We start from the raw sequence: 15,275 nt of genomic DNA, 5'->3' as shown, positions 1-15,275 counted from the left end.
TTGTTTAACCGACATCAGTTTCAACCGTATCTTATTCGTTGGAAACTTATGGTTACCACCGATCACCATTGATGATTCAACTATGAACTTAATAGCTTACGAAATGTGTCCAGATTTCAAAAACGATTTAACCGTCACTTCATATATGTGTTTGCTTGATTCATTGATCGATGAAGCCGAAGATGTTAAAAAAATGAGAGACACCGACATACTATACAATAGATTGGGGAGTGATGAAGAAGTGGCTAAGCTTTTCAATCAGATGAACACTGATTTGGTTCCTAGTCCGATGACTTACAGTGGGGTTAAAGGGCAAATACATAATCATTGTAAGACTACGTGGATTAATCATGCAGCTCAAGCTTATCATACTTATTTTAGGAGTCCTTGGACGTTTTTGGCATTTGTGGGTGCCATTACTGCAGTTTTGCTTGGTGCTTTTGCAGATTTATTATGCCATACATCAACCAAAGTAAGTGTTCTTTACTAGTCTTTTTTGTAAACTCTGGTTATTTATGAGAATTTTGTAACTCTTGGATTTTCGATTCAATCTATTTAATTTTTGGTATTTAATGAGATTTTTTTAAAAAAAATATTTAAGAGACTTAATCAAAATTTTTAAGAAAATTAATGACAACTTTTGAAAATTTTAAAACTTCTTGTAAGGCTTAATTAGGATTTTGTAAAATCCTAAAACAATTTTGACTTGGCCCTTGGTTTCAACTTTCAACCAAGAGTTGCTTGTTTTGATTTTGGGATAATGACAAGATGAGGTTGTAATCCATTTCTCATAGCACCTGAAATTGAAGGGCTAAAAAACAATTAAACCATCAAAAGTTTGTTTTGATTTTGGCTTCCAGCCAAGAAAAATTACAATCTATATATACATATTGTCTTTAAATACAATTGGACAATGCAGTGCAGAGGAGAAGTAGGGCAGAGAAAATGAATGCAATGGGTAGTGAAAATGGCAGAAAAGGAGTAGTCCCCTCCCCGTGCATAGAATGGTCAATGTTGTCAATCCACAATCATTAATTGACAAATGAAATCAACCATGCCAAGTAAGACCAGACAATTTGGACATTATTCCATTTACATGATAGGCGTATGGTAAATATATATATATGATAAAATGTGAAAATGGATTAAAGTACTCTAGAAGTCTCTGTATTAAGAGGTGAATTATATTTTATTTCTTATTTTAATAAATGAGTAAATTAGTCTCCGTATGTTAGATTAAAAAGTAAATTGGTTATTTTCATTAAAACCTTCATCTATTTGTAATGTTAAAAATTAGTGTGGCTAACGAAATAACCAAAAAATGACAAATGGCGTGCCACGTGTACCTTACACTAACATGCATGGACCAGTTTTTAGCCGGCAAGAAATTCAATGAACTTTTAAAACATGGTAACAAATATTAGGGATAAAACAATATTTAGTCTTTGAACTTAACAAATTTTTTTAATTTAATCCTTAAACTTGAATTCTGTTAAAGCCATGTAATCATTTGAAAAACCTTACATAAAGTCTAAAAAAATTAATCCAAGTAATGATGTAGCATTGACCAAAGTTTAAGGACTAAATTAAGCAAAATTATCAAATTTAGGATTAATTTAGACAAAAAAAAGTTTAAAGACCAAAATAGATAAATTACCAAGGAGGCCGGGTGGCAACAAGGGTAGGCAAGACTCTGGTCCCTAAAATGGAAATTTATACTTTGGGTCTCTTTAAAAGTTTTAACGTTAATGTATGGTAAAATTGTATCTTGACCTCTAAGATGATAAAAAAAATTGATCTAATCCCTTTAAAAAATAATTAAATATAATTAAATTGCATTTTAACCCATAAAAATATATTTTAAATTCCATTCCTGTTGTCAAATTCAGATAATTAGATATTACTTTTATCCCTAAATATTAGCACTTAAAAACAATTTATTAGTGCATACCTTTCTTAGATTTCGCTGGCTGTTGTTTTTGTATGTTTGAAATTTTTATTGTGGCACTAGCAAATTAATCCTAAGGCCCTTTTCCTTGTATAGATTCTTCAATAACTGTTGCTACCTGTCTTGTTGGGATAACATTTTCTTCTTAATTATCCTTGCAAAAGTAAACTATGACTTTTTTTCTTCTCTTTTTTTGTCATTTCACTATAAAAAGTTACAAAATAGTAATTCAACTATTTAATTTTATCTTTTTTGTCACCCAACTATCTTGGATTTTTGGGTATTTTTATTTTTATGTTAACTGGCTGGCGACAAAAAAAGACAAATAATTAAATAGTTGGATGACCAAAAATAAAAATTTACTAATAGATGAATGATCATTTAGTAACTTTTTTATAATTAAACAACTTCTGAACAACGTTTTAAAAATAGTATTTGATAAACTTTTTATGTTCTAGATTGAATTTATGAAAGATAATCAAAATTATTTTACCATAATTACACCAAAAAGACAAAAAAATGATTGGTTGTCTATTTTTCATGAGTTAGGTACAACAACAAAAAATGCAATTAATATACGTAAAAAAAGCAAGGGTAATGTAACTATAGCTTTCAAATAAAGTAGAGTGAATTATAGACACTACCACCATTTTAAAGAAAGCAAAATTTATGCACATGTTTTTGTTGACACTGCATGTTGGATTTCGTGGCAAAGACAAAATCATCAAAGAAGAATTCTTGTGATCGATCTTATGGTTAAGAAATGTTCAGTGTTGAACTACTTTAATAAGTCTGCACATAAGATATTCAGTATCTAATTTTCGTACGGCGGTATCCACAACCCCTTTTCGGGCTCCGTAACAAGAAATGATATGTTCTATTACAGATAGTCCTTCACGTAAATTGTTTTGAATGGGTATATCCTTTCAAAATTATCAATATAAAATTTTGAAATATTTAAAATCATTAAGTGAATAAAGTTAAATAAATTTTAAATATAAAAATATTAATCAATTAAATAAACACTTTCAATAAATTTCACAAATAAAATTTATCAATTCAAAATAAATAAATAAACCCAACCAATACATTAAACAAAAAGTTATCCATAATATTACTTTAAAAAATCCATAAATGATCCCATATTGAAGTTTAATAAAAGCATACACGTGAATGTGTGCTCGTTAAATAATTTTTTTTGTTTTTTTTTATTTTCTACTTAAAATATTAAAGTTTCTACTTTAATTTAGTTAAAAGTTTAAAGTTGGAAAAAGAAGTATTTATATATATATATATATATATATATCATTCATATATTAATCAAGACACAATGTTCCCTCAGTGCTATTGATATAGATTAGAATTTTTATTAGTACGGAAATAAAGGCGAAGTCAGATATTTTTTTGAAAGATCGGAATTAAGTTATAAATTTTGATAATACTTAAAACGCAATTTCATTATTGTATTAGTTAATATTTTTATAATTTTTAAAAAAAATTAAATTAAAGTGGCCAGCCAGTTGGAACAAAATCCTTTGATAAAGTCATGAGAGTGGCTCCTACTAGAGAAAAAGAAAAGTAAGATCAAATACCAAACTTCGTAACTTGGCAAAGTACAATTGTCAATTTTAGAAGGTTGAATTAGATGCACCATCTTTATTCTCTCTGTATTTCCAAAAAATAAAAGTAATTTTAAGATTATAGGATTGATTTGATTACTTCTTTTACTATTAAATGGATTAATTTAGTCCTTAAATTTTTTAATGCTGTTAAATATTTGAAATAAATCGTATAACAGAATGATAATTTAAATACTAAAGTAATTCAAAATAACTTAAATGATAAAAATGAAAACAAATGTATTTGAAGGAAATGTTGTTTTTTTTTATGGCAAAAAAGAATGGAAACGAAATGGTATCTTCCTTGGCGATTGCAGGGGTAAATCGTGAGGAAATGTTCAAAGCTTGATAGTGAGCTATTGCTTTGATGTAAACGTAGATTTGTTAGTGATTGAATGTGTTTCTTTTGGAATGTTATAATGTTAAACTTTTGAATATTTTTCTGTTTGTTTTTTACAACAAAACAGATCAAATGAAGCAAAAAAAAAAAGAAACAAAAAAGCTAGTATTAAGAGTATGAAATTCAAGAAGTGTTGTAGATATAAAATGGGTCTCACTCTCATCATATTCGTATATCATGTGTGGATTTTGTCTAATTCTTTCTAGATTAATCCAGACATATATTTGTACTTGGACCTATATTGTATTTTTATAAGTGAAACTTGAAAAAATGATATAATAATAAAGTTAGTCCTCGACATTTACAATTTTTTTGTTAAAAAAACCTTTTTTCTTTTATTATTATTATTATGATTTGAGCTAAATTTATCTATTAACCTTTCAAAAAAAAGTCAAATTGCTTTTCTTTTATAGAAATATTGACTAAAATATTAAATTTTTACAGTGTTGGTGTTACAACTCATGTAACAATCTATATGCACTTCATGCTAACATAATAGTCCTTTTCTAATATGCCATGTCAATAAATAATTTTAAAATAAAAAAAAACATGTACACGTGAATTGTCATATGAGTTATCATGTTTAAAATTTAATATTTTAGTCATTATTTTTGAAAAAAATTAATTCAGTTTAAGGATTGATAATCAATTGAACTCTTTCAAAAGTAAAAAGCTAAATTTTACTAAAAAAATAAAAATCAAATTGAAAATAATAAAAATTAGAAGCGAAATTTGATATTACACCAAAAATATTTTCCTTATGTTTATTATATAAGCTATAGAAACATTTGTCGTTATCGTAGCCATTTTGCCACCTTTTTTCCAACATCACTCACTCAGCCAAAAACAGTCTACAAAATCACCTAGTTAATTACTTCGAACCGCTCAGACTGAAAATGTCGTCCACGGAGGGAGGAGGCGGCGCCGTCGGAGCAGTTTCCACTGATCAAACAATCATCAAGAACAACACCAACAACAATCCCCTAGAGACGATCATTCCAATGCAAGGTACGAACTTCACTCGCAGCAATAGCGAATTACGGAATCTCCGGTCATTAGACGTAGCTTTCGACGGCGACGAACTCGACCCCAATGCCAAAACATTGATACAAAGAGTCCCATCAACCCTTAGCCGTCACGAAGATTTCAGGAAGTATTTCAATCCGAAAGTGATCTCAATCGGCCCACTCCACCACGATGATCCCACCCTCCATGAATTCGAGAAGTTCAAACTCAAATTAGCAGCACTTTTCGTCAAAAACATTGGCGTCGATAAGGATACCTTGTACAACAACTTGAAGACAGAGATCGATGGCTTGAAGAAATGCTATGATCCAAAGGGATTAGAGAAGTATAGCGACGATAACGAGAAACTGGCTTGGATGTTCTTCGTTGACGGCTGCGCAATTTTACAAGCAGTCTATATGCGTTACCGCCGCCAAGATTATGATAGTGCGTCGAACGAATTGGTTATTAAAAACGAATTGCTAACATTTGTGTACTCGGATCTGTTCTTGTTGGAAAACCAATTACCTTTTCGTGTTCTTGAATTGCTTACAAGATCGAACGATGGCAAAAAGTTCATGGAGGCAATCATAAGGTTCATCGACAGCACTGTTAAAGAGCCACAATCACATCAGCAGGACAGGTAATTTAAGGAATTTACAAAAGTATCATTTTGTGGAGTTTATAAATGTAAAATAAGTGATAGAATCGATTAGAGTCTCATTTTCAGTTCATTAGATAATTCAATTTAATTAAATAAAATATTAAAATATTAAAAATATAAAAAAATTTATATTTGATCACTCAATTCAACCGGTCTAACTCATTATTCTAGATCAATACCTTGTTTGATTCTCTATTGAACAGGCCAACTGACAAATTTAATTTGATTCTTGGATTCTTTTTTATGTATTAATTTATGATTTTATCATTTTTCAAAAGAGTTAAACAATTTTTTATTCATTTTAAGGAGTAAAAAGTATAATTTTATTATATATAAAAATTTATAATTTAATAATTTTTAAAAGAATTAAATTTTTTATTCAAATCGGATAAATTTAACTTATAAATAAATGATCTTATGGATTCAACCGTTGAAAACCTTAATTTTAGCTGGCTCCCGACTAACACAGATTTTGCTCTAGTGAATGGTGGCAGCAGATGAAAAAAAGAAGAAGAGCCAATTCACTTATTGCATCTACTACGAGTAAGACTCCTTTTCAAAAAAGAAGAAAAAGAAAAACAATGGCGGGTTTGTAGGTTTTGCACTCGACTTTTCATGTACTTGATAAATCGCAGCAACCCAACAAGAACAAAATGGCACCATTCACACACCATTTGTAACATAAAAGAGCTTAAAAACGCCGGGGTATGGTTAAAAGCAAGTGAAACAAGTTGTTTAAAGGACGTCAGTTTCAACCGTTTCTTATTCCTCGAAAAATTACAGTTACCGCCAATCACCGTCGATGATTCAACCATGAACTTAATAGCTTACGAAATGTGTCCGGATTTCTACAACAATTTCACCGTTACTTCATATATGGGTTTCCTTGATTCATTGATCGATGAAGCCGAAGATGTTAAGAAACTGAGAGACGCCGGCATACTATACCATAGATTTGGGAGTGATGAAGAAGTGGCTAAGCTTTTCAATAAGATGAACACTGATTTGGTTCCTAGTCCGATGATTTACAGCATGGTTAAAGAGAAAATACATAATCATTGTAAGAATATGTGGATTAAGCATGCAGCTCAAGGTTATCATACTTATTTTAGGAGTCCTTGGACGTTTTTGGCATTTGTGGGTGCCATTGCTGCAATTCTTCTTAGTGCTTTGCAGACTTACTATACCATACATCAACCAAGTAAGTGTTCTTTTTGTAAACTCTTGTTATTTATGAGAATTTTGTAACTCCTAGATTTTCGATTCAATCTATTTAATTTATTAAATTAAAAAAATCCATCCCGATCCGAACGTAGATAGGTTCAATTAGATTTTACCATCCCTATTGTCTTCTTAAATTAGTAACTTCATCATTTAATCCTTTTTAAAATTTATGAAATTATAAATTAATATAATAATAAAATTGTATTTTGAACCTTCAAATTCATTATTAATTTTGGACTCGTTCTAAAACAAGATGAGGTTGTAATCCATTTCTCATAGCACCTGAAATTCAAGGGCTAAAAAACAATTAAACCATCAAAAGTTTGTTTTGATTTTGGCTTACAGTGAGCTTCCAGACAAGAAAATTTACAATCTATATGTATACCTTGTCTTTAAATGCATTGGACAGTGCAGTGCAGAGGAGTAGTAGGGTAGAGAAAATGAATGCAATGGGTAGTGAAAATGGCAGAAAAGGAGTAGTCCCATACCTGTAACGCCTTGAATAATTTATTTTTGTTTCTGTAAATCTTAATATAAATATGTATTTGCTTTAGTGGCTAAATGTTTTGGGTTTGTGTTTGAGGTTTGGGATTCAAGTCTCACATTTGAAAATTTTGTTATTTTTTTGTCTTAGCCTTATCCTTGTTAGGTGGGTTTATAGAATATTGTTTGTAAACTTATATCAGAATGAGTCTGCTGGTTTGAGTAGTAAGGAGTTATTGTGTTGGAGGTCTTTTGTTTGAATCCCTGCATAAGTGTGGGTTATAATTTTGCTTCGGTTATATGATAGAGGTTCGGTGGAGCCGAAACTCTAAAGTTGTGAGATAGTTGGGCGGTTTGGTAGTGGGATAATGGGGGAGTTGAGATATTGTTTCTACTCTTCTTCTTTTTTACGTTTCTTTCCTTTTCTCCTTCTCTTCAATCTCAGATTTTTCCATTCATTTTCTTTTCTTTCAAACCTATTTTTCATCTTTTGTTCTTCACGTTGCACTCTAGACTTGACATTTTTATGTGATTTGGGTAAGCTATCAGTTTATTTTCTTTTCATGGTAGTGTAGTAGTGTAGATAGGGGGTTTGATTTCTGCAAATTTGTGATGTAGGAGAAGGTTGTGAGCAGTGAAGTTTTACTTCGATAGCCTAGATCGCGCTAGTGCCAGTTCGTGTCTTTGGTAAGTTATGTGCGTTATTTCGGGTTAAGTGTCGATTCGTAAATTGATTGCTAATTGGTCAATGGGACACTATTTCTTAGGTTTCAGAAGGCTTGGGATTGCTTAGCATCTAAAACAAACCAGATGTGTACCCTAAACACGAAAAATTGAGGTTTGACGAAAGCTAAAAAAGGGCACTGTCGATGCCAATCTGGTGTGAGCCAGGCCGTGTGATTGGTTGTGTACGATACACGGCCTTGTGACTGACGAATGTGGTCGTGCATAAGACACGATCGTGTGATGGTGTGAGTGTGGCCCTGTAGGTCACACGGGCTAGGCGAAGTTGGGTGTGTGGGTTTTGGGCCAAGCCATATGGGCCATACCAACATGTGGGCTCACATGGGCATGTGGACTCATAATTCTGAAATGTTCTCTAGGGTCGCAGGGGTCGTTCCGATTGACTATGGACCTGCTGTAAGGTCGATAAAGGCTAACCAAAACCCTATATTATGTGTTATGATATTTTGATAGACTGATCTGATTAGGATACTATGTGTATTTCTGACTGTACTGTTTAAGTATGTATCCATCTGTATACGAGCATGTTAAGCATGTTTACTCTGGTATATCTGGATATGTATTTTGTATTTGTGTTTGGGGTGAGAATTGTATATGTGGAGGAAGTGGTCTGTATGGCGACTCTTCGCCTTTTCTTGGCAGTTGATTGCATATTATCTGTTATGTATCGCATCGACACTATATGGTGTGTAAGGATGGGTAGGTGTTTTTAACCACACATGGTGTAATAGGATGGTCAGAGATTGTGTGTAGAGGATGAGGGTAGGATTCTACTTATCTGATTTTGCTTATCTGATTCTGTCTTGGACTTAGGTCCCAATCTGTATTTGACTGTATATGAGATTATGTATATGTTGCATGACTTTTTCTGTTAGGTTACACACTGAGTTTATTAAAACTCATATCTGTTTGTTTGTTCTGTTCAGGTAATCCACAGACTTAGGCGGGTTAGTGCAACGGAGCTCAGCAATGACCACTGACCGAGAACTATTTTTACTTAGTAATTAACGGTTTTAATTAAAATTTTGGATTTATTTGAGAATTTGTAATTTTTGGGGCTCTCTGGATTGTATGGTTTTAACTATTGGTTTTGGTTCCGATTGTTTTCTATCCTGCGTGGTTTGTCAAAATGATTTATGAAAATGATAATTTTACGCAAACAAATATTTTTTTTTGAAAATACAAACTGGATTCCTAAAATATATTAGTTTCTGAGACTTTCGCTGTAAATTATGTTTTGGCAAATGAATTAATTGTATAACACTTTCAGTAATAGCTATATAAACGAATATGGGTTATAAAACTTGGATAATTAATTGAACGACTATACAAAGTTTTATTGAAGTAACACTGATTTCAAAACCCTTCTTTGTAACACTCCTAAATTCGACCATAACGTCTAAGTTGGGTTTGAGGTGTTACGCTCCCCATACGTAGAATGGTCAATGTTGTCAATCCACAATCAGTAATTGACAAATGAAATCAACCATGTGAAGTAACACCAGACAATTTGGACATTATACCATTTACATGATATGTGTATGCTAAAAAAATTAAAATATAATATGATAAAATAATGTGAAATTGGAAAGAAAATAACATGGAAGTCCTTGTACATTGAGTTGGATTACATTTGCTCCTTATATTGAAAAATGAGTAAATTAGTCCCTATATGTTAGATCAAAAAGTAACTTGGTCATTTCTGTTAAAATTTTTTTCTATTTGTAATGTTAAAAACTGGTGTGACTAACTGAATAATCAAATAATGACATATGACGTGCCACTGTACCTCAAATTGATGTATATGAATCAATTTTTAATAACAGAAAAGGATTAAAATTTTAATAAAATGATCAATTTACTCTTTGATCTGATGTATAGAAACTAACTTACTTATTTTTTGAGTAAACAAGATAAAATGCAATCTAACATTTGGCACACAGACTTTTATGATACTTTTACATGTGAAAATGACATCAATACATATATTATCATAATTTATCATAATTTATATAAATACAAGTGTTAAACATAATTACACCAGAATGGGATATTTTGAAAATTGATTTGTTGAAAATGTTTTAATTTTTTTGGAAAATTGCTAATGGTGCATGTTTTACATCACTTGAATGATATGAATCCTAAAACTTTGGAAGATAAGAGAAGAATGAGTAAGGCAACATTACTTTCGGTAGTGAAAACTATTATGTATGCCATATTGTGCAAAACACCAAATATATTGTATAGCTCTAAGTGTCACGAGCTGATAACCAAAGTTATCCAAGTGACGGTTGTTGAAATATTTTTTTGGGGGAATCGACTTTTTATTTTAGAAAACGAAAATGGAGTCACCGCCAATCCTTTTTATTAGGTGTGATCAGATCATCTTGAAATGTAATCATTTTAATAAAAATGTTAAATTTACTAAAATGATGATTTTTAGTCTACAAAATCCAGTAAATGAGTTCAGGAGTCAATTACACATGACGAGGATTAGCACCCTCATAACGTCCAAAATTGGTACCTAGTTGATTACTTGATGTCTTGGTGTCGAGAATTGAGAATTCAAAGAAAATTTAAAGCACAATTCCCTTCTTGCATGATTTTATTAAAATATCGCCAACTAAATTAAATTTTATGGAAAGAACTTTTTTATTTTGAGTCAATCGAGAAAAAGGACCATGTCTCGTAAGTTAGGGCACGATATCTCAAATCCTGGAAAATAAGAATATTCATCATTTGATTATTACCTAAGTGTCTTGAGTTTTAAATAAGATATTTGGTTATTTTGGTTCTAGGGAGAGATCATACTCCGTAAGTTAGGAGCACAACTCCTTGAATCCCAAAAATAATGAACATTGCTTCGGTTTTAATTATTTCTTATGTGTTTGCGTCAAATAAATGTATGTGGCAACATTTACAATGTACAATGATGGCAAAATTACAGTAGTTAGTAATATTAAATTAATAATACTATATGATAATAGTGATAATAATAGTGAAATAGTATAAAAATGTATGATAATAATATAATTAGATAAAATATTGATATGTGAGTAAATTTCAACAAAAATAATATTAATTAGCAACGATAATCACTTAATAATATTAATAGTATCAATAATTAAAAATAAAAGTCCAAAATAAAACAATCGGGAAATTCGTAGGAAAAAATGTAAATAGCATAAATTATAAATGCTAGAAATTAAATAACAGAAAGTAAAGGGGTGGGATTAAATAAACAGGGGATTAAATCGAAACTATAACAAAATTTTAGGGCATAAATAAATAAAGGGTCAGATTAAAAATGCAATAAAGTGCAAGGACCAAAAGGGAAAATAACTCAAACCCAGTACACGTCATTCCCCAAAGGGTCGATAGTTTGGGGACTAAAATGAAACAATTCAAAATTAAGTGGTGTAATTTAAAAAAAGGAAAAAATAACAAAATTAGGACCATATTCAAAAGCGCTTAAAGGAAGAAGGACTAGGGCAGCAATTAGACCCCTTCCACAAAAACACGTGGATCTTAGGGGATCTGGATCGGGTCATCTGGTTGGCCTTCAAAATGGCATTGTTTTAGGCGTATGAAATGTAACACCCCTTACCCGTATTCGATGTCGGAATAGGGTACGAGGCATTACTAAAACACATACACTTGTATACGTATTAAACCCATTTACAAAATTTCATCCGAATTAAAACTTTTTAAGCTATTAACATGCTTTTATAATTCTTTACAACCTATCCTCAAAATATTATATTCATAAATAATAGAGCCTATAAGACTCGATACAAACTCATTCATATACTCAATTTATCCATTAAATTATTTCGACCTTGAATAATTTACATTATGCTAAAATCAACACTAATAACAGTCACATATCTCTTCATATTAATTTCACATATTACTACATTACATATCTCGAGCATATGTCAAAAATTCGTATATACAACCATCAACAAACTCATTTCTCCTTTAGTCGACTAGTAAATTAGCCTTAATATTCATATCAACCATTAAATCTCACCATTTTATAACATCTCATAACCAAATGATTCTTATAACAAGATATTTTATAATCATCCTTATGACTACAGATATTTCACAAAGCATGATTATCACTCAGTATTATCTATGTACCAAAATGACTAATTCACAAGTAATAACAATTCAATGTTTTATTTCAGTTCTATTCAATTCATAACTCTTCGTGTTCACAATTCAAATTAATTTCCCAATCCAATTTGCATTTCAATACTACAATAATTCTTTTAATTCAAATCATATCCATAATAGTTCTCATTCAACTCACAAACAATTCAACATCGATATTTACCTTATGTTTATTACTAAACATATTATTCAAATATCAACAATTTCTATTAATAAATTCAATACTGATACGAATCTACTATTCAATTCGGCGTCTATCGATTATAAACGAACATATAGCCAATTATACACGAATCATTCGTATATTTTATTGTCCTCCTCCTCTCCATTCCACATCCTTTATGTATAAAACATGCTTAAATAGCATTATACATAATTTCACTATTCACTTATATTTAAATTCAAAACTGTCTATTTGAGTCAGAGTCACTAAATCATTTTTATCCAGAGTCATTCCGTCATATCATGTATTTTCACTTAATAAATTTCCCGTTGAACTTGTCGAAATAAAAATAGATTTTTCGGTGGCCTGCACACAATGCGTACCACCTTTGTGTAATAATAGATTCTCGGTGGCCTGCACATAGTCCATGCCACCCTTGTATCATAACAGGTTATCGGTGGCCTGCACACAGTCCGTGCCACTCTTGTATCATAACAGAATATCGGTGGCCTGCACACAGTCCGTGCCACATATGCGACCTATCAGTCTGGTACACGTAGTAGCCTTCACAAAGTACTACACACGTAACCAAAGCTTCTCGGTACACATAGTAGCCTTCACTTAGTACTACACATGTGACCATTATTTATCGATACACGTAGTAGCCTTCACACAGTACTACACACGTGTTCATCGATACCTTATTCAATTCTTTACTATTCCGACAATTCCACAAAGATTCTTACTTCCCAATAATTTACAATTTATAACAATATATTGCTATTATTTACACATAACTTATTTTGGTGCAACAATATAGAAATTTAGCAATTTAGTCTTTAATCTTTTCTTTTCTCCGATCAAGGTCGATTCCACTTCTTTCTTGATCCATAATAACACATTTGAATTATTTAACACTCACATTCACCAAAACAGTCCTTGACTCGAACTTTGGAAAAATTACAATTTTGCCCCTAAACTTTTGCATATTTACAGTTTTGCCCCAAAGCTCGGAAATTAAACTTCATCTCTTATTCTTATGTTTTATGACATACTAAACATTTTTCCCTTCTATGGAAACATCAAATTCTTACTCTAACATGCACTTATGAACAATAATAATTTTTATCGATTATACTGTTTCACTTGTTTTCACTGAAAATCACTTGGCAAAAATCGTTTAACATAATTCTAAGCTTCATATTCTATCATGAAACATCAAAATTCACACTTTTCATCTATGGGTAATTTTTTAAACATAAATTCTAGCTCGAATTAATGGTAGAAATAGCTTAAGCAAGTTACCGGAATTCTAAAAATATAAAGAACAAGAAAAACAGGGCTAAAACAGACTTACCATGAAGCTTGAAAGAATGAACAAACCCTAGCCATGGAGTAACCTGATATTCGTCCACCCCCCTTGAGAAGATGATGAAATTTTGGCTTATTTTGTCTTTTTAATTTGTTTTAATTTCCAAATTACCAAAATAACCTTAACTTAAAAATATCCTATTTCATCTATTTCATGTTCATTTTTGTCCATAACATAAACAATGGTCTAATTTCCATTTAAGGACCTCCAATTTAAAATTTCATAACAATTAGACACTCCTAACATATAGAACTCAACTTTTGCACTTTTTACAATTTAGTCCTTTTGGCTAAATTGAGTGCCCAAACGTCGAAATTTTCGAACAAAATTTTCACGAAATATTTTCGTGAAATTGTAGACCATAAAAATATAATTAAAATAATTTTTTTTCTCGTCGAATTTGTGGTCCCGAAACCACTGTTCTGACTAGGCCTAACATCAGGCTATTACATGAAAGTTAAGCCAAAACGACGTCATATAGTACGTCCTATATAAGTAAAAATAAAAATAAAAACATTTGGGGTCAGCTTTAAAAACAAAAATCTTTTTCCTTTCTTTTCTCTTTAAGACCCCCTCTTGTCCAGTCATAAAGGCCCAAAAAAACGAAAGTTCAAAAAAATGTGTTTTTTTTAAAGAAAAAGAAAAGAAAAGAAAACACCCCTGCACATATTCGTCTGACGAAGGGCTCCCACGACGGCAGGGGACAAAGCGCCACAGGTAAAAATCGAGCCTTTTGTTTTTTATATTTTTCAAAATAAAAAGAACAATCGATAAGCTACCTCTTTTTTTAAACTTTGTTGTTCTTTTTTTCTTTTTTGTATTCGGTCTCCCCCACTTAAAAATTACAGAGGGTTCAACCTTTATAGCCGAACCAAATATAATATTTTGTTCTTTTCTTTTTGTTTTTCTCTATTTCTACTCTCTGTTTCTTCTTTTGCAGATGCCATGGTAGTGGTCAATGACAAGGGAAGGTGTGCCCCTAAGCCATTTTGGTGAAACGATGGCAGGGGGCAGACCTAAGGCGTGGGTGTCTTTAGGAGAAGTGCTCACTCATGTGGCAAGGAGCGGCGGCTGGAGGCTTAGGGGGAAATTAGAGTTTATGGTTGTTTAGGATAGTTGGGCTATTGGGCTTTGGGTTATTGGGTATTAGGGTTAGCAGATGGATTTGGTCATTAGGCTTGTAATTTGGACTATTAATGGACTTTTATTTGTTTTCGTTTTTATTTTTGTTTTATTTGTTTGGTCCGAATAAAATTGGGCCTCTACAATGGTCATTAGATTAAGGTGAAATAACTTACGAAGAACTAATGATATTTTTCTAGTTTATGGAGGAATTTAGTTTCGTGTCGAAGTTTAAATAGATGTTGCATTCCAATCAGATGATAATAGTAAATTGCAACATGAGTTCATATTTGCATTAAACATTGTTGTAGTAGAAAGATTATCTTAAAATAAAAGTATAATATTAAATCTA

The 15,275-nt window shown here is 31.2% G+C and overlaps 2 protein-coding genes across 4 annotated transcripts in view; both read left to right on the top strand.

Annotated features, from left to right (window-relative positions):
- The window catches only part of LOC107925746 (UPF0481 protein At3g47200), a 62,381-nt gene that overhangs the window by 25,726 nt on the left and 21,380 nt on the right, over nucleotides 1-15,275 (top strand). The window lies entirely within an intron of this gene.
- On the top strand, nucleotides 4,773-6,898 carry LOC121223519 (putative UPF0481 protein At3g02645). The gene is made up of 2 exons (XM_041105120.1): nucleotides 4,773-5,615; nucleotides 6,118-6,898. The coding sequence occupies exons 1-2, from the start codon at nucleotides 4,864-4,866 to the stop codon at nucleotides 6,230-6,232; spliced, it is 867 nt and encodes a 288-aa protein (XP_040961054.1). The 5' UTR covers nucleotides 4,773-4,863; the 3' UTR covers nucleotides 6,233-6,898.

The sequence above is a fragment of the Gossypium hirsutum genome, chromosome D11 (assembly GCF_007990345.1).
Source record: "Gossypium hirsutum isolate 1008001.06 chromosome D11, Gossypium_hirsutum_v2.1, whole genome shotgun sequence".
Lineage (NCBI taxonomy): Eukaryota > Viridiplantae > Streptophyta > Magnoliopsida > Malvales > Malvaceae > Gossypium > Gossypium hirsutum.
The sequence above is the reverse complement of the archived record's forward strand: the minus strand, read 5'-3'. Positions and strand labels throughout refer to the sequence as shown.

What these genes read in the sequence shown, in the direction of transcription:
- LOC121223519 (XM_041105120.1), top strand. Translation starts at nt 4,864, where the DNA reads ATGTCGTCCACGGAGGGAGGAGGCGGCGCCGTCGGAGCAGTTTCCACT. An exon ending in CAATCACATCAGCAGGACAG is followed by an intron (nt 5,616 to 6,117) that starts GTAATTTAAGGA and finishes ATTTTGCTCTAG; the next exon opens with TGAATGGTGGCAGCAGATGA.